This window comes from Oryzias latipes, chromosome 20, assembly GCF_002234675.1.
Source record: "Oryzias latipes chromosome 20, ASM223467v1".
Classification (NCBI taxonomy): Eukaryota; Metazoa; Chordata; class Actinopteri; order Beloniformes; family Adrianichthyidae; genus Oryzias; species Oryzias latipes.
Genome location: NC_019878.2, coordinates 12976045 through 12999097, shown reverse-complemented (window position 1 = coordinate 12999097; position 23053 = coordinate 12976045). Strand labels below are relative to the sequence as shown.

The following is a 23053-nucleotide window of genomic DNA, read 5'->3' as shown; positions in this document are numbered from 1 at the left end:
CTCCTGCATTTTTTTTCTTCTCTCTGTTTTATTTCACGCCGTCCCCCCCCCCCCCACCACCACCACCGTTTTATTGTGATCATCACTTTGGAATCCAAGTTCGCTTTGGCAAAGATTGCTCTATGAAAACAAATGGAGCTTTTATGTGACTCTACCCATTTATTACTTCCTTTAGCTGGTTTATCGTGGAGACGGCGCAAGAATTGGTAGGGAGGAAAAGATGAAAGAAGAAATTAGACAGAGAAAGGTAAAATGAGAGAGGAAAAGAGGAAAGAGAGGGGTTGCTTGTTTCAGCGTTGGATCTCATTAACATACATCAGTGTGTATTTCACAACTTCAAGCAGGAAGGCACTAAGCCCACCCAAGGGCAACACAGGCAGGCTGACAGGGCCTGGGAAAGCAAACCGTTAACATGTTGGCGGCTTAACAAATAATAATCTGCTCCAAAGTACCTTGGTGAAAAATTTCAAACTCCACTTCCTAACTCCATTTGACTGTGTTTATGACGGTAAACGACTTGCACGAGGAAAGCAGTGCCAGCTGCTCCAATGTCACATATTTAACGCCACCATCAATGTACGCCCGTTTCCCGAACGAACTCAAGTTGAAGGATGGCATGCCGTATGCGATTTTGCCCTCATTCTTGTCTCGTGTCAATTGAGGTGCGGGTGAGATATAGGAGAAGCTCCAAAGCGCCACACACACTGTCGCTGTCACTGCGTACATACCCCAAGATAGATTTAGAGGCCTGTTTCCTGCTTTGATTACAAATGACATCCGTATGTGTTCTCCCCGATTTCTGCTCCTCACAGAAGAAGCCAATCAAGAAGACAAATAGCTGTGGCCCCAGCATGAGCGGCAGAAGCGCACCGCCTCGGCAGGCAGACAAACAGACGACGCAGACTTCAACGGAAACCCTCTCTGCGGAAGACATGGAGGAGTATACGTTTTCTCTACAGTAAGTCTCACCACACACTCAAACACACACACATGCCAAATTCTGATTAAAAAAATGCATGTCATCAACAAGACATCTCTAGCACAGAGTTTTTTTTCTAATCTTACAGAAGTCATAGGACAGATAATGCATAATTTTTTTGTCTGTTTTTAAGTTTTTTGCAACACTGAAAAAGAAAGAAAAGACGTTGTAATCTACAGTTTATTAATAAAAATCTATGAATATTGTTAAAAATATTAACCAACAACCAATCATAATGTATCTGTACTCTTTTTTCTCGTAAATACATTAAATTCCATCAAGAAAAAAAATGTAATTTATAAAAAAAAAAAAGAATGAATGAAAACAAAACCCCCAGCCTGAGAAATTCAAACACCTTAAAGCTACACCGTGCAGCTCTGTGTGTTTATGAAGCATTGCTAAAAGCAAAATGGCTTATATTTATTAAAAATGAAAAAAAAAGTCACAGGTATTTGTTTTTTGATGTGGTATTTGAATGTCAAGTAAATCCTCATTGCTACACTCGGGGGTGAAAGAATCACAGGGAGGCCCTTGGAATCTGCAAGCGAGGTACAAAGTGGGTTGTCCCTGGAGATTTCGAAGTACCAACGTTTCCTCATTTCTGGTAGTTTGTAATTGGTAGCTCCTGGTCACATATTCAACAAGATCAGAGACAACTCTCTGACATCTTTTGAACGTATTCGGAGAATTCTAGTGATTATCAAGTGATTCTGCCAACAAATGATGACAGAATCTGTCCTTGGAGGGAGTGAACTCAGAAAGAAGACAGAACCTGAGCGGCTTGCACACAAAGGTACTCGATTAAATGGTTTCCACTATTACTCATTTACATTATATCACCTGTGAATGGTTTCCTGGCTCCAATAGATGAAACATTCTATAAGTTTTAGATACAGAGATGACTACCGATAAGTTGCTCTCCCTGCTCCTGTTGGTTTCATCTTCACAAGAGCTCACATTACAGTATCTCAGAGCTGAAGGTCTCTTTTTTCCTCTCGCCTAATCAGACTATTAGAAAGACACAGTGGCAGTTTCAAACTCACACCTTCATCAGTCTCTCCCACTGTGCTGCTCGAATTGCTCCGAGGTTGTCTATGTTACCTTCAGACTCGCTGAGATCCACACAAAACCGATTTATTGTTCCATTTTTTCACCTTTTTTCACTCTTTTTTGCAATCATCTCTATTTTTAACAACAATTTCAAGAACTATCTCTGTAAATATTCACTGTTGCATGCACTAGGGAGCACAGATTTATGTTTATGTGCCCAGTGTTTATTAACTGCATGTGGTAGCACACACACACACACACATCTGTACATTTATGGATATGAAGTGCAATGAGGATTCATGGTGTGGTGATTGAGGGATATTACTGCCATCTATTGAGCTGCAAGAGACTTAGCTCATTGATATTTTTGCAGGGACACCAATGTGCAAATCAGATGCTCATGAATTATTAAATAAACACCTAGATATGGGAAATTCCAATTCAGATTACTTAAGAATCCCACTTTAACTCACTGCATTGTTATAAAAGCTGAAGTCACAAGCACTCCACTCACAAAATAAAATACATTTACAGACCAAATGCTTATTTAAGCTGTTTTTGCACTTTAAGTGCATGTTCCATATGGAAATTTACTCTTTCTATACACACAAAAATATATAATACAGATCATTCAATTATAATTTTAGTTGAGTAAAAGATATCTTATTGGGTAATTGAGGCTGCTTATCAAGTCATGCATTTTTTGCAAGTTTTCCTCTTAACTATGAAGTAAATAAAACAAATACATTCACATTTTTATGCTTGTATGTTAGAATCAACTTCTAGCAGCTTTTGTAAGGACTTCTCCTGTCTGTCATAATTTAATTAACTTGAAATGATATTAACAAAATACATTTCTTTTTGAACAGGATTTATAGATATCTGAAGTGTTTTTTTGACACTGGCAAAAGTCACAAAGAGCTGAGGACAAGTACAGCTCTAAATTCAGTGCAATCAACCCAATCAAAAGCATTTAAAAGAGGAAACAAGTCCAAACTGAAATGGTTTTCTCTTTTGTTACTTTTATATCAATAAGTCCCTGATGGCAAGTCATGATTTTAGATCATGAACACAAAAACTTTTCTTAATTACTTAACCTCAAACAATTGTGCATCTTTAGTTTTTGTCAGTCCCTTTTAGCGTTGTGCCAATGTCACCAAACTATTTTTCTACTCTCATTTGAGAAGAAAAAACTCTTTTAATCAAAGTCATTCTCACATGGCAATTAGATCTAATTAGTCCAATTATGAAGATTCTAATTACATTAAAATATACCCCCTAAATCTCATATCAATTATAGTATGTGTGACTTGTCCTGATCCGGAGATTTGAAAAGACGCACAGTGAAGCTGGGTTGCAAGTAGAAAAAGAGGAGCGTCCTCATCCTCCAGAGGACAAATGGCAGCCGACTCTTTTCGTCCCAAAAGCGTACGTTTTAAGGTTGTAGCACACCTGGGGATAGACTTTGCCTAACCTTTATTCAACTGTATCATGTTTCCACCAATTTTGTGGCTGATTATGATACTGTGATTAGTTACATCTTTGTTTTCTGTCTCCACTTAATTTAGTTGTGATTCTCAACAAAACAAAGTTTGCCATGTTGTGCTGCGGCCACTTATGGTTGGTGGTGGATTTAGAACGTGGAAGAGAGATACTTTTATCAAATTCAGTCTCAACAGGAACACATTATTTATTTTGTGTTCCTGTTTGTGACAGAGAAAAATGCATGTGCATTGAAAAAGCATAGGCCTGCACAATGTGTTGTTGCAGTTGTGGAATGTGACACACAAGGTGCACCCACAAAATAAAAAAAAACATACACACATGCACAGCTTGTTCTTCGTTGTGAAGTCACAGGGAACACACTGACCTAATTTCCCCCAGTTAGCTCGCCTCGTTGGGGACCAGCGTTCTTCTCTACCCATTTTTCCCAACCGAGCCTATCAGAGCGCTCTCAGTGTGTGTCTCATAGTCTCTATCATCCTGTGCCCTCCATCTGCTTGAAACTGTATTCATGCAACAGCATAAAATTAGCAGTTAAGTGAGCAGTTTCTCTGTCTAGAGTGGCTCATCTTCTCTTGTCTGCTACAGCGTCTCTTATTCAAAAAAAGAAAAACTTGCAGAAAAGGACAGAAAACCACCTGAAATAATATCTAGTTCCGTGCTGTCGATCCTCTGCAAACTGCTGCTCCAAATCACAACTCAGGCCAGGGGTCAATCAATTCTGATGTAAGAGTGGTAGGAGAGGTGGGTAGAGATGGCGGCGTTGGTCACCTCTGTGCTTCCACAGCCTTTTCCTGTGCTAAGGGAGCAACAACGCGTCTGCCCGTGTGCATGCACAATTTTGTGCGTGCATGTGTGAAAGAGAGGCCCCTGGCTACCTCTGCCCGGGTGCACATGTCAGGGTTTTTTCTTTCTTTTTTTTTTTTTTTGTAGCCAGACAGGTCCTGGGTCACTTGTGATCTCATACACACACACGCACGCACACACACATGAAATCAACATGCTGTCTTCTTTATGGAAATCGGAGCTGTCAGCTCCCTGACAGCCTAACGCCGCTATGCGATTGGCTAATCTGAGGTGATGTGGGTGTCGATGAAAGCCGACTGCAGTTCCATTGGCTGTCTGGGTCAAATAAATGCATTTTCACTGACTCGTGAGAAACAAGGGGAGATTTGAGAGAGATAAAAGTGACAGGAACTATATGTAAGAACATATGAGATTTTGAGTGTTGTTTGAGCATGAAGTTGAGCACACCCCTCCCACCTGTTTTAAGATTGAATTAGTTGAGACCATTGACAAAAAAAAAAAAAAAGTCAACCAATGACTTTCCAAGAACACAGGAGAAAAAAACAAAAAACAAACACACTGCAGCACAAACATGCAGTAATTCTCTGCGCAAATACATAGGAACTTTTGAAAAAGATGACTGACATGCTGCTTTGAAAATACAATCTGACAAGTTTTACAGGCAGATTTAATCAGGGTTTGATGCACACAGTATGATTGTTTATGTAGCATGATGTTATCAGCATCTATGTAAGCCCCACGGGTTCAAAGCCAGAACGTGCCTAAGCGGTAAAAGCTCTGACACTACAGGCTGAGCTCTCCCTGACTGAGACACTGACACACTCGCAAGAAAACAAGAAATTTTACCTTAACTTTATGAAAACATTGTGAAACTTTTTCAGGTTTATTATCATCTAAAAGAAATTGAGCAGGTGTTAGCTTGCGATGTAGTAAAGCAAAGATTGACATTTCAGACCTCATTTTGGTAGAAAATACTGTTATTTTGTTTCCTTCCCTGTTGTCTGCGTCCACTATTTTCAAAATTGCTCTTTGCGTCACACGCACACACAACTTTGCCCAACTTATAATTATTTCCTTTCTCCCTCTCATTCCCTCCTGTTAATTCCATCTTTATCTCACTTACTCTGCCTCTAATTTTCTTTCCCATCTTTCTCAATCCATCCTCTGTCTCTCTGGTGACAATGTCCTGCAGTTATGAGGCAAGGTCAGAGGAGTGAAATTCATTTAAATACTGATGCAGCTCTCAGGAGGCCCATACTCAGTCCACACAGCACACTTCCCTAAACGCCTCAACCAAAGTGATAAATGGATAGTTTTCATTTTAAGATTTATTATTTGTCCAGCTCTAATCATTTAATGCGTCATGGATCTGCTGGCATCATGAATCGTACATTTTTCTCAGCTGCCTCACTTGGGTTTACAAAGAGAACAACAACCTGTTCTTCATTTCTAAAGATCCTGTTGGAGGTTGTTGGAGGTGTTTGTGTGCTTGGGAAGTCCCAAAGTATTTGTTGATCCCAAGTACATCTGAATTTTGAAATGTTTCCACCCTCTTTTATTGCATGCCATGGGACCAGCTATTTCCAAAGTTTAATTCCCTCTCATGCAAAGTCAGGGGGTCCATAAAAGCAGCACATGTGGTTTGGTAATGAAAATGCTACTTCATGCATAGGCCTAAACTATTACAAGGTGCATGAGGAGGAATAAGCATGCATCTGAGTCTGATATGGAAGTTGTTCTTCCTAATAATGAAGAACAACTGGGTTTATTTGCAAAGGAATCCTGATGCAGTAACTGACAGAGTGCACCAAACCTTTTTCTCCAAATTAAATTAAAGCAATTTATATATATATATATATATATCCATATATATATATATATACATATATATATATATATATATATATATATATATATATATATATATATATCCATCCATATATATATATGGATGGAGAGACCATTAAGCTCCATATATATATATATATATATATATATATATATATATATATATATATATAATCAAGATTGAGTGCAATAAAAAAAAAGTTTGAAATGATCAAACTGTCAGTAGTGGAGTTGTGTAAAGGTGCAGGGCCTCAGCAATATGAGCTCTGAAAGTAGGTATTACCACCTCCAAACATCAGCTGCTGTGACAGCATGACATAGAACAGGCAGTTAAGTTTGTTCTGGTGCAATTTGACAGAAATCTAAACAAAGGCAGGGTAATCCCCTTTCAGAAATATCTAATAGAGCCTTCATCTGGTCAGAAAAAGTCACTTATTTTTTTTAAGCTAGTGAACTTCTGTGTTTTTGTCTGTAAAACGTCCAAGAAGTTTTTAGGCACAACCTGTTGAACTTCATTATATTTACTTACATTTTTGAATTTGATAGAAACAAATGAAAATACATGTATAATAAGTGACAATAATTTCACAGTTTAATGTTTTCGTTTCTTCCTGCATATCTTGCCTGAAGATCTCCAGCTTCTGTATATACCAGCTGATTCAGTTCTGTGTTGTGCATAAAAAATAAACTGAGCGATAAAATTTGTGTAGCTGCTTTGTTCCACGTTTCAGGTTATTATTATCATTATTTTCAGATTGTTATTTGACTGACTTGGAATGGGAAAGAAAGTTGCAGAAAAAAAAACTGATGCTGAGCAGCTCAGTGGTTAATAGCTGTTGTCCTTCAAAATTACTTACGTTTTAGCTTTTAAAGATTTTGTGTAAAATTATTGTCTATAAAATGTAAATGCATCTGATGCAAATTATTTACTTACTCAGAAAAAAAAGAAACGTTCCTGGAGCCGGTCCTCCAGTTTGAAACGTTACTTAAATGAAATGAAGTCACAAATAAAAAACAAAGTAGTTATATTTTGGCCCATTTATATGTTCAGCCGGCGCTGACTAACCTATGACAACTGTATATTTGTTAATCATTTCTGTTTTTTTTTTTTTTTTTTTTTTTTTTTTAAAGAGTTTTATTTCTTCATTTGCAAAGCAGATTTCCCACAACAGTACATTTATAGCTACTGATCATCCAGATGTCAGCCAGAAAAACACAGCATACCGGAGTACGGACTGTTTTTTACCATCAGTTCTTTAGTAGAATGCCCGAGCAAGTAAAAACTTTTGGCTTGAGTTTTACTTTATAAATTGATTAAATCCTAACTGCTATGTAATCTTTTTTTTTTTTTTTTGGGGGGGGGGGTACTTTGTGTTTAGCTAAAGTTATTGAGAAAAACCAAATATAAGTACACCTTTTCCTTCAAAGTAGATAACACCATACAAAGCAAACATAACATCTCAACAGACATCCAGTGGCCTGAAAAAATAAAAGAACATACCTAAAATATTTTAATTTCAAAACAAATGTATGAGTCCAGTGCTTCAGAAAGCCTGGCACTAGGGGGTTTTAGCCATTAATCCTTTGCAGAGCGGAGCTTCAGGTTACCTTCAAGAGTCCTTTCGTTTTGAAATTTCTATTCAGAATATAGCACTGTGCTGCACTGTACAAAACACCCTCCACCCTTCTGCCTCCCATTATCCACTGCCATTTAAACAAAGGTTTAATATTTCTCAGCAACGTTTTGTGCTATTTTTGTTGGCACAGCTCCTGTTTGTGGTCTTGTCATCCAATATTAAGGCACACAGCCTGGGAAAAGCAGTCCAGGAGATGTTTTAGAACAGAGGCTGAAAGACACACACTAGTTAAATCTGATTTACAGGCCTTGGCACACGCTGGGAAGCTGCAGAAAGAATGATGAGTCCTTTTGCAATGTGCTTTGATGACATGGGAATGAACTATGAACAATTTAAAAACAAAGATTATACAAGGGCAGCTTCTAGCCTTGATTTTATTGAAGCAACTACAGTTAAAACAATATTATGTCAGTGCATGCCTGCCGAAATGTTAGTTTCATGCCTCCGCTGCTCTGCTGGTTTTGCATAATAAAAATCTAAAACCTGCAGCTCACTATTTTTTTTCTGCATTGCAAATTTGTAATTGAAGCCGCCATAATAAAATCAGTCCAGCGGAGATAACAGATTTCACATCACGTTACCGGCTTCCTTTAGAAGGGGCTACCACTTGAAGGCTTCTAAAAATATTCATCTTTCACGCATCATCAATATCTTCATTACATGAAAGATGGACGTCAGAATGTATTTGCTGTTCCCATTCAATCCCAGTTGACAGGGAAGTATTTTGCCTGTGTCTATGACACTTTTTATTTTTTTCTGTACTTTAGTTTTAGTTTTACAGGAAGCACTTTTGAATTGACGTGCGTTAAGTGAATCTTAGCTGCAATCAATGAGCAAAACTGTAAATGCAACACTTTTGGTTTTGCTCCCATTTGTCACGGGATAAACTCAAAGATCTGAAACGTCTTTTACAAACACAAAATAACTATTTGTCTCAAATATCCTCAACTTCATCTGGATGAAGCTCATCTGCTGGACTTTAAATATGTAGTTGTAGAGTTAGATAAGTTAATTCTTCTCTATGAGTTCTGGTACATCGTCTGTTCGTCCTGGGGGAGGATCCTTCCTTCATGTGAGCACCCCTGAGGTTTCTTCGTTTTTTCCGGAATCCATATTTTTTAGGAGTCTTTCCTTACCGCGAATGAGGGTCTAAGGGCAGGGAAGGGCAGTTTAGTTTAGTCTGTTTAGTTAGCTCAGTTAAGTATTCTCCTATTAAATTCTATGCATTTGTGATCCTTTTGATTGGATGTTTACTTTTCAATTACCGGTACGAAGCCCATTGAGACGACTGTTGTTGTGAATTTGGGCTGTACAATTAAAATTGAAAATTGAAGTTGAAATATTGTTCACAAATCTGTGGCAGTGAGCACTTCTCCTTTGCTGACATAATCCATCCTACCTCACAGGTGTGCCATGTCAAGTTTCATCCTAATCATCCTGTTTAGACAGCATGATCATTGCCCAGATGTACCTTAGACTAGCCACAATAAAAGGCCACTCTGAAATGGGGTATTTTGTTTTATTTGGGGGTCTGGGGATGCAGAAAACCAGTTTGTATCTGGCGTAACCACCATTTGCCTCATGCAAATGAATAGAGAATAGAGTTCATCAGGTTGTGCATTGTGGCATGTATGTTGGTCCATAGCATTGGAATTGGAAAACGCTGTTGTATACCCCGATCAAGAGCATTCCAAACATCCCTAATGGGGAGACAACCGCTGAGTATGCTGGGCAAGCCAGAACTGGGATGTTTTCAGCTTCCAAGACTTGTGTAAAGATCCTTGCAACATGGGAGCGTGCAATATCATGCTGCAACATGAGGTGATGTTCTTGGATAAATGGCACAACGATGGGCTTTAGGATCTCATCACGGTATCTCTGTGCATTCAAAATGCCATCAGCACCTGTTTTCTTCACCCAAAAACACACGTCTGCCCATACCATAACCCCACCAGCACCATGGGCCACTCGACACTCTGATCAACTCTATGCAAAACAGAGGTGCTGCTGCATAAGGGAAATGCTTGTCACATCAGACACTGACTGGTTTTCTGACTTCACAGATCCTCAATAAAACAAAAGAGCAGGTGTAAGAGTGGCCTTTTATTGTGGTCATTCTAAGCACACCTGGACAATAATCCTGCTGTCTAATCAGGATTTCGAAATGGCACACCTGTGAGGTGGGATGAATGATCTCAGCAAAAGGAGAAGTCCTCAGTTTAAGTGTTGTGCTTTTTATTGCTGTTAACTGAAGAAGAATAAACACTTTAAATCTGACAATTCTGTTTTGTACCTTTCAAACACTGAAAACACAACTAAATGAAACAGAAAAGAAAAACGTTTTAATGTACAGACTCCAATACAAACTGACAACTCTGTTGTTTTAAATTAAGCAAACAGCTGACTTTAAACTAACTAGCATTTATGACATATGTTTATCCTCTCTGCTTGAGTTTATGTCAGCCAAGCTATGAATATTTATCAGCCAAAAAGTTTTGACTCAGCATTTGCTGAATGAATCTTGACTGCTCCCACATGAATTGTATGCTGCTACCGCTCTTGTAAGCATGCTCTGAGGAACTTTAACTTCAGGTAATTTAACACTTCAGAGAGCGTGCTCGCCTCGTACAGAATTACCTCTGCTCTTTTCCTCCGCAGATGCGTACGGTGTGATATCTTAGCAACAATAAAAGCAGGAAATAAAATGCTGTGCCTCATTTTGATGCGAGTCTAGCCCAATTATTTGGCAATGGGGGTGGGGGGGTTGCACTGGATTCTGGTTTTCATCTTAAGGCAGTGTACCGTTTTCCCTAGATACACACTACAAAGTGAATTCCAACTGTGCTGTGGGATGCAGTGGTGAAATGTAGGGATGTCCACAGGCATTTGCCTTTGAGTCACATCATGATGTTAACAGGAACTGTATTGTATAAAAGAATTGTTTAACACCTACAACGGTAAGCTAGAAGGTACAGGCTGTCAGTGTCCACCTGTAGTAATATGGTTGAAGTCCACAAGCAACCAACCTGTGCAGAGACTTTTTCTTCACTTTCTTTTCCTCCTTTTTTTTCATTTTCCTTTCCTTCTCTTGCTTCACACTGCTCCATATGCGCCCTCTGTATGAAAGGGAATTGTTGAGCAGGCTTGACAAAGGGCGGCACAGAGGAGGCAGAGGTGGAAAGGGAAGCTGAGCACCGCTGGAAGGGATTGCTATCAGTTTGATTGTCAACATAGCTGTGTGTGTATGGAGGAAACAAAAAGGGAGGAAAAAAGACAAATTGCACAGCTGTATACATGATTACATACCAGTATTTTTATTTGTTTTTATTTTAACTCTAAAATCTCCAACCCTCATGGGATTTGATGGAACTATACAATATCAAAGTATTTATGCTGTTTTAGGATGCATTAAGCTGTCACAAAGTTTCTATAAAGTTGAATGTGAAAACATAAACAAAACAAAAGGTAAGTATCTTGCCTGAATGAATAATTTTCTTCCACAACAAGGAAGAAATTATCTGAATCTGTGACCTCTCTCCATCTAAAAACAGGTCAGCACCAGCTGGACCCAGTCACAGTCCTCCACACCTCTCTGACCGAGTCCGTATCGCCCTCTGCATGCTGCTGTCCGAGCTAGACCTGCCGTTGCTGCGGCAACGACATCAACAACACCTGAATGATAGCTGGCATGACTCCGTTCAGCAGCTCGGCCTCATTATGCTTCTCCTAACTTTGATGTGGTTCGTGAGGCTTTACCTGCATTACTGGAGCCAGTGGCTCTACCTCCAGGCCATAGCGGTTCCTGTCAACAAGTGAGTTTGCTTGCTTTGATATCAGCCTGCACCCAGACACACAAACGTGCACACACACACAGGGAATAAGACAGTACTATGTGAGCACACAGTGCGCAGCTAAAACCCATCAACAAAATGGAGGGGAGAAACAGTGCATGTGAAAGTAGTAAAATTGTTAAAATGCACACTCAGAAATCCACCTAGTGACGTTTGCAGGCACACTCCCATGCATACAATGTATGACTGTGGTGTAATTGGATGTGGGCTGGATTTCAAGCAGTCTTAAGAAAAAAATACAACATGTTTTTTTTTTTTTGTTTTCTTTCTCTGTGTGTGTGTTGGCATCATGCAGGTTGGATACACCCAAATCATATGTTTGGAATCTCTCTACTAAAATTTTAACAAGACTCTCTCAATATTAATTAACAGTTGCTGGGGGAGTTTGCTCACCACACAGTCATAAGTCCCAAAAGGCTACATTATTTGGAAGGAATTTATTGTTATTATTTAGTGCACAGCATCGATAGTAAACAGCAATAAGACACTGCAGGACTGTTAAATCGCACTGCAAAGGCATATGGTGCAGATTTAACTCATTGTAATAAAAAAAAGGGCTGGCTGCAAAAACAAGCATTCAAGAAGGTTTTTATTACTCAGTGGGGGAAAAAGTGTGGGTTAAATTAAGAAAACTGATCAAATGTAAAGTAAAAATAAAAAAAATAGAAATAAGCCAAGGGGGCAGAGAGGATGTGGATCTAAAAAAATTGTAAAATAAAAAAAGAAGGGGTCAACATTAGATGACAACTTCCACATGTCTGAATCTGCAGCTCTCCCTCCAAGCATTTCTCTCTCCATGCAGCGGCCAGAGCTGGCGGTGCCCATTGAGAGGATGAGAGGCTAAGTGACAGAGTGCTTAGAGTGATGACAGGCAGCTCTCCATTCTGCCTTTTTATTCCACATACGTTTTCCTACCTTTCAGCCAACTCTGTGTTTTCCCATGCATTCATCTGTGAGCAGAAAAGTTCCTTTACTGCATTCTTTTGGTGTCAACATTTAAATAAGAACCTAAGTAAAATGATTGACATGTTACCAAACTGTCATTTGTTACCACATTTTTGAACACTGCCTTAGCAACGTAGCTCAGGTTAGATGGTGACAACGGAATACTCCATTTGCCCAAAGAATGCTTGAATAATTGAGCAGAGAACTGCAAAAAGAAATATGTTAAACGCATATGTGGGCTCATAAATCAATCGCAGCAACATTTACTAAAAAATGAAATTAATGCTTTTAATGTATAGGACAGGCATTTAAACCTGCCACAAGTGCTGTTTTAACCTGTAAAACCTTCAAAAAGAAGTCAACTCTTCTGTTGGTCGTTCATTTTAATGGCTTTTGTGCTCTAAAACACCTGTCATAAAGTTGGAATATGGTAGACTTGCTTTAGAAAAAAACAAAAAAAAACCACCATTGAACCTCTACTGCTAGATTAATGATCAGAATCTAAAAGATACTTGACTCCTGGAGCAAATCAGATAGAAATGTATAGAAATGGACGTCTATGTATGGACGTCTTCCATCGCTGGCTCTACCTCTTCCAAACTGAAGGGAAGATTAAGAATCTCATGAGGCTTACTGCAGGTGGGTCTGATTTACAGTGGAAACTTGGTAAAAGCTCTTTGTTGTAGGAGTAGAGGCATCTTTTAACTTTGATTTATCGTTGATGTATTTAAATTTAATTTAACAAAAAATCTTGACCCAATTAAAGTCTTCTTTAAATCAAAAATGACCTGTAAGACAAACACCAGCTAATTATAATGGTAATTGTCATCAAACTAATTAAATATGATTCATCGTATCAACCACAAATATTCAAACGCATAGTGTGAAATGCTGAAACCAGCTGCCCCTAAGCTGCAAGCATCGTAAACACAAATATGGTACACACATATTGACAGTTGCTTCTCTGTCCAGATTCCGCTTCCACGCACACACAGTGGAGCTCGTCTACCAGAGTTCTTTGCTCCACACCCGGGAGGAACTGGCTATGGTGATGGTGGGTCCCCTGACCTTGAACGCAGTAACGTTCCTGCTGGTTCTGATCAGATGGGGCTGTCAACTGATATTTGGCTCACTCCCTTCATTCATGTCAAAGTTTATCATGGCTCAGGGAGTGTGGACAGTCCTCGACCCCCTAGCAGTCTTTGCTGTGGACGCCGTCCTCGGGGTAAGTCGCTTAAAAATAACTTGGACATTTGTGCACTTTAAATAGGAGTTCACTTTATCTTGGCAAAGTGACTTTAGATTATACAGGAAAGGGGGGCGGGGCAGGAATTCTGCAATTTTGTCACATACTAAGCACTCAGGAGTTTAAAGAACCTTGCACTTAAAATATCTTAAAAAAACATTAAAACACCTCATCTTGCTTACCTGGAATTAAGCTTTGTCCAAAATTAGAATTTATCTTATTTTGCATTGGGTTAACAAAACACTGTGAAAATTTCTGTGGACAGTCTTCCCCAATTTTTCTTCCAGCATCTCATTTACAGCCCTGATGTACCAGTGGGCGATGCAGCCAAGCTTTACTGGCACTTTTATCGAGCTGATCGTTCGGGTGCAGCAGGAGTGTTCATCACTCTGTTCCTGTATGCAGTCCACTTCCTGCTCTCCATTACTATTCTTTCTATTTACCTGCTCAGGTGAGACACATGTGCCGTGAGGTGACCAACTTTACTGACCTGTGATATGTTTCTTTAGCTTTAGTAAAACTATTGATTGAGGCTTGAAAACTGTAGTCAATCATGCATCTTTAAAATCTAATAATTACGTGTTATAATATATATATTAAGTTTATGATGAGTCCATTGACTGTATATGAGAGCTGGACTACAACAAACCAGAATCCCATAGACTTCTATAGACTTCTATAGAGAAATAAATTGATTTTACTATTCAGAATAACCATTCTTTTTTTTTTACATGTTCTTTCTAATTTTCTAATCCAAATTGTTTCGTGATATGTTTCTGTAGTGCATGTTATGCAAGTCCTAAACTGACCAATCAGATGCCTCAATAAAAGTAGGAGGTCTCACATAGAATGTTTGATTGACACAGTCATGTTTTCAACTGAAGCGAGTGGTTGCCATAGAAACAACGACTCAGACCAATCACTGCATACTGACATCATCTGGCTCTAAAGTGCGGCATCTATGTCACAAAAAAAGCTGAATTTATTTAATTTTGTTGTAGCTGGAAGCAAGTCATTTTCTATGGGGGACATCAAATTCACTCATTCCAGTTCTCTTATACAGTCAATGGACGAACCCTTTAAATTCTAAAACAAAGAACAGAAAAAAAAATCAAACTTGTTTAATGGACAAAAAAGACAAAAGACAATGTAACTTGTTCTCAATCTGAAGACTGTTTCTCATTCGTTATAAGACATTAATAACTTAAAAGAGGGGGGGGGGGGGTCCTCTTACTGAATAAATCAAGTTGAGACTGGCCGTGGAGATGGTGCCATCTAATTTCAGTAAGTAGTGAGCTTATAGGGATCCAGCTAAATGGACAATATTAATACAGCAGCCAAGAATAATGACTTCTGTCACTCAACCTCCACATGGGTTCGTATTGAATGTAGGCCACCAGGCCAAAGCAAGGCTGATAATTTTGTAGGTTACAGTTTCTTATTGGCTGCAAGGAAGTGGCTTTGACACAGACGATGACCTATTTCTATTAAGAGCCTGAGGGTTTATGTAGTGATAGAAGGGACAGAAATCATGTTTTAATTACATTTAAAGCCAACTTTATTTACAAATGCAACTCTTGTTTTTTAAACGCACATGGAACTGATATCACACAAATCATGGAGGATTCACGTGGATGCAACTGGGAAGCCAGGATTTCATCTGCTATCGTCCCCTTCATTACTTAAACTTCTTTTTGCACACAATGTGCTTTTGCTGACCTCTACTCCAAAATAAAGTTCAGATGTCACTTTTAACGTCTGAGCCATGACTGACATGTAAGAAAAAAAGTACTTAAGTTCAAAGCTTTCCACTACCAAAGAAGTGTTATTGTTTTAAAGCACTAAGGTGCAAAGAGGGTTAATTCCACCAAGACTGACATAAAAATGCATAAATGAATGTGGAGCAAAATGCAAGTGTAGGATGAAGATGATTGTGTGCTATTCTTGCGTCTGAGGTCAAGATAGTACAAACGTTCCCTTCCCAAGAGTGATGGAAAATAATGCTGAGTTCAAAGATTCAGATCAGTTTCTTGTACAAATCCTGGTCTCCTTGATGTCAGTTTTATTTGAGAGCTGATTACCCTCTGACAGGCTAGAATCTCAGTGGAAGGGCACAAGGTCTGCTGGTTTTGATGGTCAGCCAAATCATTTCTTTACAAATATGTTTCTTTTTGAGGGCTGGCTCCATGCAACCCTTATGTGTGGCAAAAGAAAAACAACGACTTTGGTGATGTGCATTCATCTTGAGGTATCAATCAATATGCCTGCTGCTGTGCAGAGCATTTCACTGTGACTCAAGCCAGGCTTTCCAGACACAAGAGCGTCCATCGTTGATCTTTGAAGCTCAGCATTAACACAGACGAACATCCCAGAATCTGACTCCCACACATTAACCGATGTTCAACTTTGCAAACATTCTGCCAAATATGGACACTGATATGGTCTCTGTTAAAGTATTTCCTACTCATAGGCTATTTTTTGTGACCCTGTAAAACTTTTTCCTAGAAATACTTTTATTGTAATCAATAAAGTTTGCTGAGACCAATGTCATTTCACTCGTTTCAGAAAAAACTAATCTTCAAAGATGAAGTACAATACAGGTTTTTAAAACCATTGTCTAAATGTGGACTCACAGGGACATTTCATGGAATTGCTATTATTCTCTAAAATGTTTTACATTTTCACACACAATTTCCAGATTCCACAACGATGGTCGCATGTTAGATGTTTTCCAGCGACTCACCGCTAAAGAGGGAAAATACTTCTTGCCTCAAGACCTTGAGCTGTCCAATCAGGAGCTTAGCTACATTGTCAAAAAGGCTGAGCAGTGGAGAGGCTTCAATGGTGAGAGGCGCAAGGTAAACATTCCAATTGCTACAATACTCTATTGTTTTTCTTTTAGTAATGCTTGATTCAAACTTTTACTTGTCCATTGGGGTGATTTTTTTCTTAAAAAGATGAGTTAACAGAGAAAATCTAGCTTGACTGTTTAAATCAATAATCAACACACTAATCAAAACTTCAGACATTGAATAAAATTGCATTTGCAATGGAATAATTTTATAGAATTGCGTTTTCTTTAGTTACATTTTAGAAAACTGAGAATTTATCTGAGGTCTTTAGCGTGAATTTAGTTAGGACTAGATAATTACCAAAAACAGAGTTTTCAGTGGTGGAAAGTCTGATTAGTCAGTTTAAACCAAATTCGTGAATGGTTTTCATTAAAAAGAGGCTTCTTCATTAACAGACAAAATGCTACACCTGAACATCTTCACATCAGGTAATGAGCTTCCAGAACTATTTATTCTTGCATCTAAAAGAGGTTTTCATGTTTGGTTGCCTACAGTTCAGAGTTGTTGTGAGTGTTTTACAGCTGAGCATACCGTTGCCGTCTTTGCAAGGTGAAGTAGAATGTGACAAGCAGAGATAAGGGCCAGCTAAAGCCGTCTTCAGCGCTGCAAATCAGATTTGTTAACAAAGCCCTACACCTTGATAGTACCGGGTCGGACCCCCTTTTGCCTCCTTGGTGGCATAGATTCAACAAGGTACTGGAAACATTCCTCAGAGAGTTTGGCCCATGTTGACATGATAGCATCTCGCATTTGGTGGAGATTTGTAGGCTGCACATCCATGATGCCAATCTCACGTTCCACCACACCCCAAAGGTGATCTCATAGGTTGAGATCTGGTGACTGTGGAGGTCATTTCAGCCCAGTGAACTCATTATTCTCAGTCTGAGATGATTCCAGCTTTATGGCAAGATGCCTTATCCTACTGGAAGTAGCGATGAAAAGATGGTACGATGAGGTCATAAAGGGATGGACATGGTCAGCAACAATACTCAGGTAGGCTGTGGTGTTGTAATGATGCTCAATTGGGGCTGAAAGTGTGACAAGAATATATCCCCCACACCATTATACTGCCACCAGCGGCAGTCTGAACCGATAATTTAAGGCAGGATGGATCCATGCTTTCATGTTGTTGATACCAAATTCTGACCCTACTATCCAAATGCTGCAGCAGAAATCCAGACTTATCAGACCAGACAACCTTTTACTAATCTTCTTTTGTCCAATTCTGGTGAGTGTGTGTGAATTGTAGCATCAGTTTCCTGTTCTCAGCTGACAGAAGTGACACCCAGTGTGGTCTTCTGCTGCTGTAGCCCATCTGCCTCAAGTTTGGAGGTGTCGTGCGTTCAGAGATGCTCTTCTGCAGACCTCGGTTGTAACCAGTGGTTATTTGAGCTCCTGTTGTCTTTCTCTCAGCTGGAACCAGTCTGGCTGTTCTCCTCTGACCTCTAGCATCAATAAGGCATTTCCACCCACAAAACTGTTGCTCGGATACGGACTTGGTTTCTTTTTCTTCCCATTCTCTCTAAACCCTAGAGATGGTTGCTTGTAAAAACCCCAGTAGATCAGCAGTGTCCGATAATAAATTTGCATTAATGAGCAGTTGGATAGGTGTGCCTAAATAAAGTAACCAGTGACTTTACCCCCCCCCCCCTCTTTGAAATAGTTGTTGTGCATACAGTGTACGTGTAAAACAAGGCCTGAATTAACTAATCAATGAGTACATTTTCATCATAAAAACATGAAAACCGTCTATTATCTATAATTTAAAATCTCTAGTCCAGGTACATAGTGTGAGGCTATTTTTTAACTTTATTAACCAAAAACCAGGCTGATCAAATACATTTTTTTATAATAATTTCTTGTTTAAAGGGATCTATCTTCAAAGCTTATTTTGTAAAAAGTTGTGTTGAGGTATTATAAGCTGTTTTCCCACTGACTGCATTCCCTGTGATTTTGATCGGGGTATTTGGATGTACTAGGCTCATGAGATAAAAGTACATTTATGGATGTGTTGCAGTGTTGTGTTTGATATTTGCAAACACCACAATTTATGATGCAATATAACAAAAAAATCAGTAAACACTTGTTTAATCACCTCTTTTTACCAAATCTTGTAAGCTTTTATTAAGAACATTGACAATTGAAAACGTTTTTTTGCAAACTCGACAGTTTTTCGATTGACACATTCTTGTTTTCAAGTTGTTCAGTAGAACTTGAACCTCCTTGTGTTTTGAGACTAAAAACAAGAAATGAAAGAAACACATTTAGCATTTGATGATTTCCTACTGTGCTAAAATATCGTCCTTATATTACAGCCCATCTCCCTCCACAGCAACTATTACTGCATACTTCATATGCTATCTAATTTGCTGTTATTACCCTGATAAAATGCTAACATGCTACCACATTCTGTGGTATGATGAAAATTTAGTGTTATTGCATTTTAACATTTTCATATTACTCAACTGAACAATTTTTCATCAAAATAAGATGGCCTTTGCCAGTTTTTCATAATTATTGCAACAATTTCTTCGAGGACAAGGGTCACTTTCCGAACTCAGCAAAGACATATCCCTATTAGACTAATTTGCCTACATGCAAATTTTTGTCATTTTTCCCTTATTAACTATTTATAATAGACAAGGAAAAAAATATTCATGCGGGCAAGTAAAGGAGCGGCCCGACAGAGCTGAAACTAATATTTTGCAACTCTAATGATTTTATGCATCCTTAATTAGATAGAATAAGGTTGATATGATTAGGTCAGGATGTAGTGTTTTTCATTAAAAATACATTTCAGAAACTGTATTCCAAATGTGCCCTTGCAATTAAATAATGAATCCGACGCATTCCTTATTACACATCCAATTAATATCAGAGGCAAGGGCGTAATTTTAATAACAGTGGGCTATAAGGCCTTCATTAGCTGACTGAGAGAAAGAGGAAACATGAAAAAGGCGAAAAAGCTGCAAAGTGCAGGAGTCTGCAACCAAGTAGAAAAAAAGCCTTGCCCTTTTAAAAAAAATATATATATATTGTACAAAAAACTCTGAAAAATTCTCCAGGTAAATATTTTAAGTCAACTATAAACAAACAATTAATAACATCTTGAAAACCTTTTCAGATATTCTGTTCTTGTTTAAATGTAATTTTCATCTGCCAGAAATGAAAAAAAAAAATCCACCAGCCAAATGCAGATCTGCTTAATCAAGATACTTCTACGTCTGATCACTTATAGTTGCATACATTTAAAACATTTTTTTCCATCCAAGAAAGTGTTTTTTTTCAATGAGTTCAATAACAAGAGGCACTGCAAGACAAGACCTGCTAACTAGGCAAACCGGGACAGAATGGTGCATGGTCTTTTTAAATACTGTATGAAATTTAAATTTCTGTCAAAAAGAAACTGTAGGGTTAAAAAGCAGCAGTTTTATTTAAAAATAACCGTGCATGTTGTGGTACAAGCGCCAAATTTGGCACAGATGTATCTTAAAGCAGTGATTTTCAACCGGTGTGCCGGAGATGGTCAGGTGTGCCATGAGAAATTGCCCTCATTAACTGATCTAAAAACATTTACCATCTCCAGGATACTAGATCTTTGTTCATCCAAACAGGCCCCGATAAAACACTGAGTAGTTAGGAATGTGAAAGATAGTAAAATACTTTTTTTGTGTATTATTCTATTAAAGACATTTTGATAAGAATGACGGTACCGCGAGCTGCAGCTATAACTGTTTTCTGAAAAGTCCTTCCCTTTAGCTGTCTCGACCAATCATTCTTGGAGGCTTAATCACACGTCATCATTCTGACCAATCAGAAGTGGTTAAAGTCTTCACCTCCTTGTTCCGATTCTGCTCATAAAGTCGCTTAGTTCCAACAAAAATACCAGCTAAAGCTTTAAGCTAAAGCTCTTTAGCGGTGTAGCTTTCCACAGAATCCGGTGTCAGACCGTGGAGCAAGTGAACAAAATAATGAAGCTCAGAGAAGCGAGTCTGTCTGCGTACGGCGGCTGTTTGCACTACATCTTCCATGATGCATTAGGTTAAAGTGACAGCGTCTCAGTGCACAATCTGTCTTCCTTGTTAAATCTCCTGAAACCACAACGAACACATATCAGTTTTTAAATCTGCAACTTCCATTTATTTTGTGGAGGTTAAAGTGTGCCGTGGCTCAAATAAGGTTGAAAAACACTGCCTTTAAGTCCCTTTCAGAAAACCATGTTAGCCACAGGAAACATCCAAGATTTTATACATATATATATATATATACATATATATATATATATATACATATATATATATATATATATATATATATATATATATATATATATATATATATACACATATATATATATGCACAAAGAGCAGATAAACATTTTGCTTGCTCTCTACCATCATATTACCTTAAAGCTGGTGATTGGGCTAGCAAGCTCCTCATCATACTTGCAGTTTGGTAATGAGGCCCATTAATTATGTAAAGGCAGTGATGCAGATGGACCTAATTAATTGCCTCCCGTCACCTCCTTGATTACCGCACCTGGAAGGGAGGAGGTAATTTCTGCAAAACTCAGGCAGGTACGCAAACTGTTTTCGTCGAAGCCACCGCTATGACAGTGACAGAGTAGATCTCCAGCTTACCTGCTGCAAAGCTCTTTTGCTCTTAATTTGCCAAAAGAAAAGTTTACCAGTGGTGTTAGTGACACTGACGTAATTGAAGGAGAGGAGGAAAGATTAAAAGAAGTGGGGAAGAAGGGAGAGAGGCGAGACAGGGTTTGAATGGGGGCCCTGGAGATGTTTTCTCAACCTGATTGCATCAACATTTGCGTAAGTTTGCACCGTTTGTCACTGTATGTCTAGGTAATGGGTTACCAGCGGGCAAGTTTTGGAACACCCAAGGTGCTTTGCAACTGCTGAGTGGTTGGTGGGGAGAGGAACCTGTAGAGAGTCAAACAGCACAGATTGAAGCAGTAATGATAGTCTGGCAGGCTGTTGTTAATCATAAAGGAAGCGTTATCCATTTTATTTAACTTCCACACGTTATCATAAACTGATCTGAAATGAGTTTTTACAACAGAACACTTACTTTCCTAAATTAAACAGAACAGGAAAAAAAATACATAGTACACTGAACCACTTTTGCCCGCAAAAAAAAATGTATTGAACCTTTCCATTTTGCTTTTTAAAGACCCATTCCGATGATTTTTTTGGTGTTTTTAACATGTTTTGTGGTGTTTCTAACAATAATAGAGAAAATACAATGGGCAGGCCACAAGCTGCTTTGCTCCATTTTAATGCATCCACTTGTAGACCAATAAATCCCCTAACGTCTTCATTTTCCTCATCTCAGCTGGCATCTGGTTCAAAACTGTACAGCTGGATAGCTCTGATATTGTCCACCATTTTTGTTGCACCGGCAGAGTTAGGTTGGGGTTTAAGGGGCTGTAAGCTAGTGGGAGAAAGTATAGAAAAATCATGATGGGAAGCGTGGGCAGGCTTACTCCACACCACCAGTCCCACCCACAAGTCAGAGGCAAATTTCGGATGAACTACTGCCGCTCTGCAGAAACTATGTCCCAAAAAACGACACAGGTTGTTTTATTTCATTTTGGACTTAAAACAACATGTACCAAGGAAAATTCTATAACACTTCATTTAATTTTAATACCACAGTGTTACAGTAAACTTGGCATAGGCAACAAGAGCTGTAAATGTAGAAAGATGAATTAGGATCACAGAGAAGAATGTCACCAAACAAAAGAAACATCAGCACCTGAAGAAGAACCCTTGACGCCGACACCAGGAGAAGAGAGGAAAAAGTTGGTGCTATAAAGAGAAAGGTTCTCTGAGGTTAGAGGGCAACTAGGTCTGCACTGGCATGTGTGCAGGCAAATGTGTGCAGATTCTGGGTTTTATTTAGAGGCACTGGATGAGAGGAAATGTCCTATTGTCATATTTTTTGCACAAAAAGCAAACCTGCAAATGTGTGCTTTGTGTGCACACACTCAGTACGTGCACTGTCTGTGCACGTGTGCAGCCCAGCAAGCAAGTTTATCATTTGTGTGAGTACACACATGCACTAGTTTCTGCTTGGCTGCACATGCATGTCACATTTGAGTGGCTTCTTCAATTGCATTGGCTTTTTTTTGTAATATTTTCTTCTTTTTTTTGCGGACAGTGCTTCTGGCCTCAGAGCCTAGGGCGATAACAAGCAGGCAGGCAGGCAAGGACAGAAGCGACATTGCAGTGAGCACAGCATCCACACTCAGAGCATTAGGGAGCTCAATATGAGATATGACTGCAAAGGCTACATGCCTTCGCTCATGAAAAGGTCAT

At 38.8% G+C, this 23053-nt stretch overlaps 1 protein-coding gene across 2 annotated transcripts in view; it reads left to right on the top strand.

Moving 5' to 3' along the window:
* ofcc1 (orofacial cleft 1 candidate 1) overlaps positions 1-23053 on the top strand; it is a 73715-nt gene that overhangs the window by 31741 nt on the left and 18921 nt on the right. For both annotated transcript variants that reach the window (XM_020712374.2, NM_001122920.1), the window contains 5 exon segments: positions 813-958; positions 11376-11636; positions 13593-13845; positions 14154-14317; positions 16565-16724. In XM_020712374.2, the coding sequence (XP_020568033.1) occupies positions 813-958; positions 11376-11636; positions 13593-13845; positions 14154-14317; positions 16565-16724 (984 nt within the window).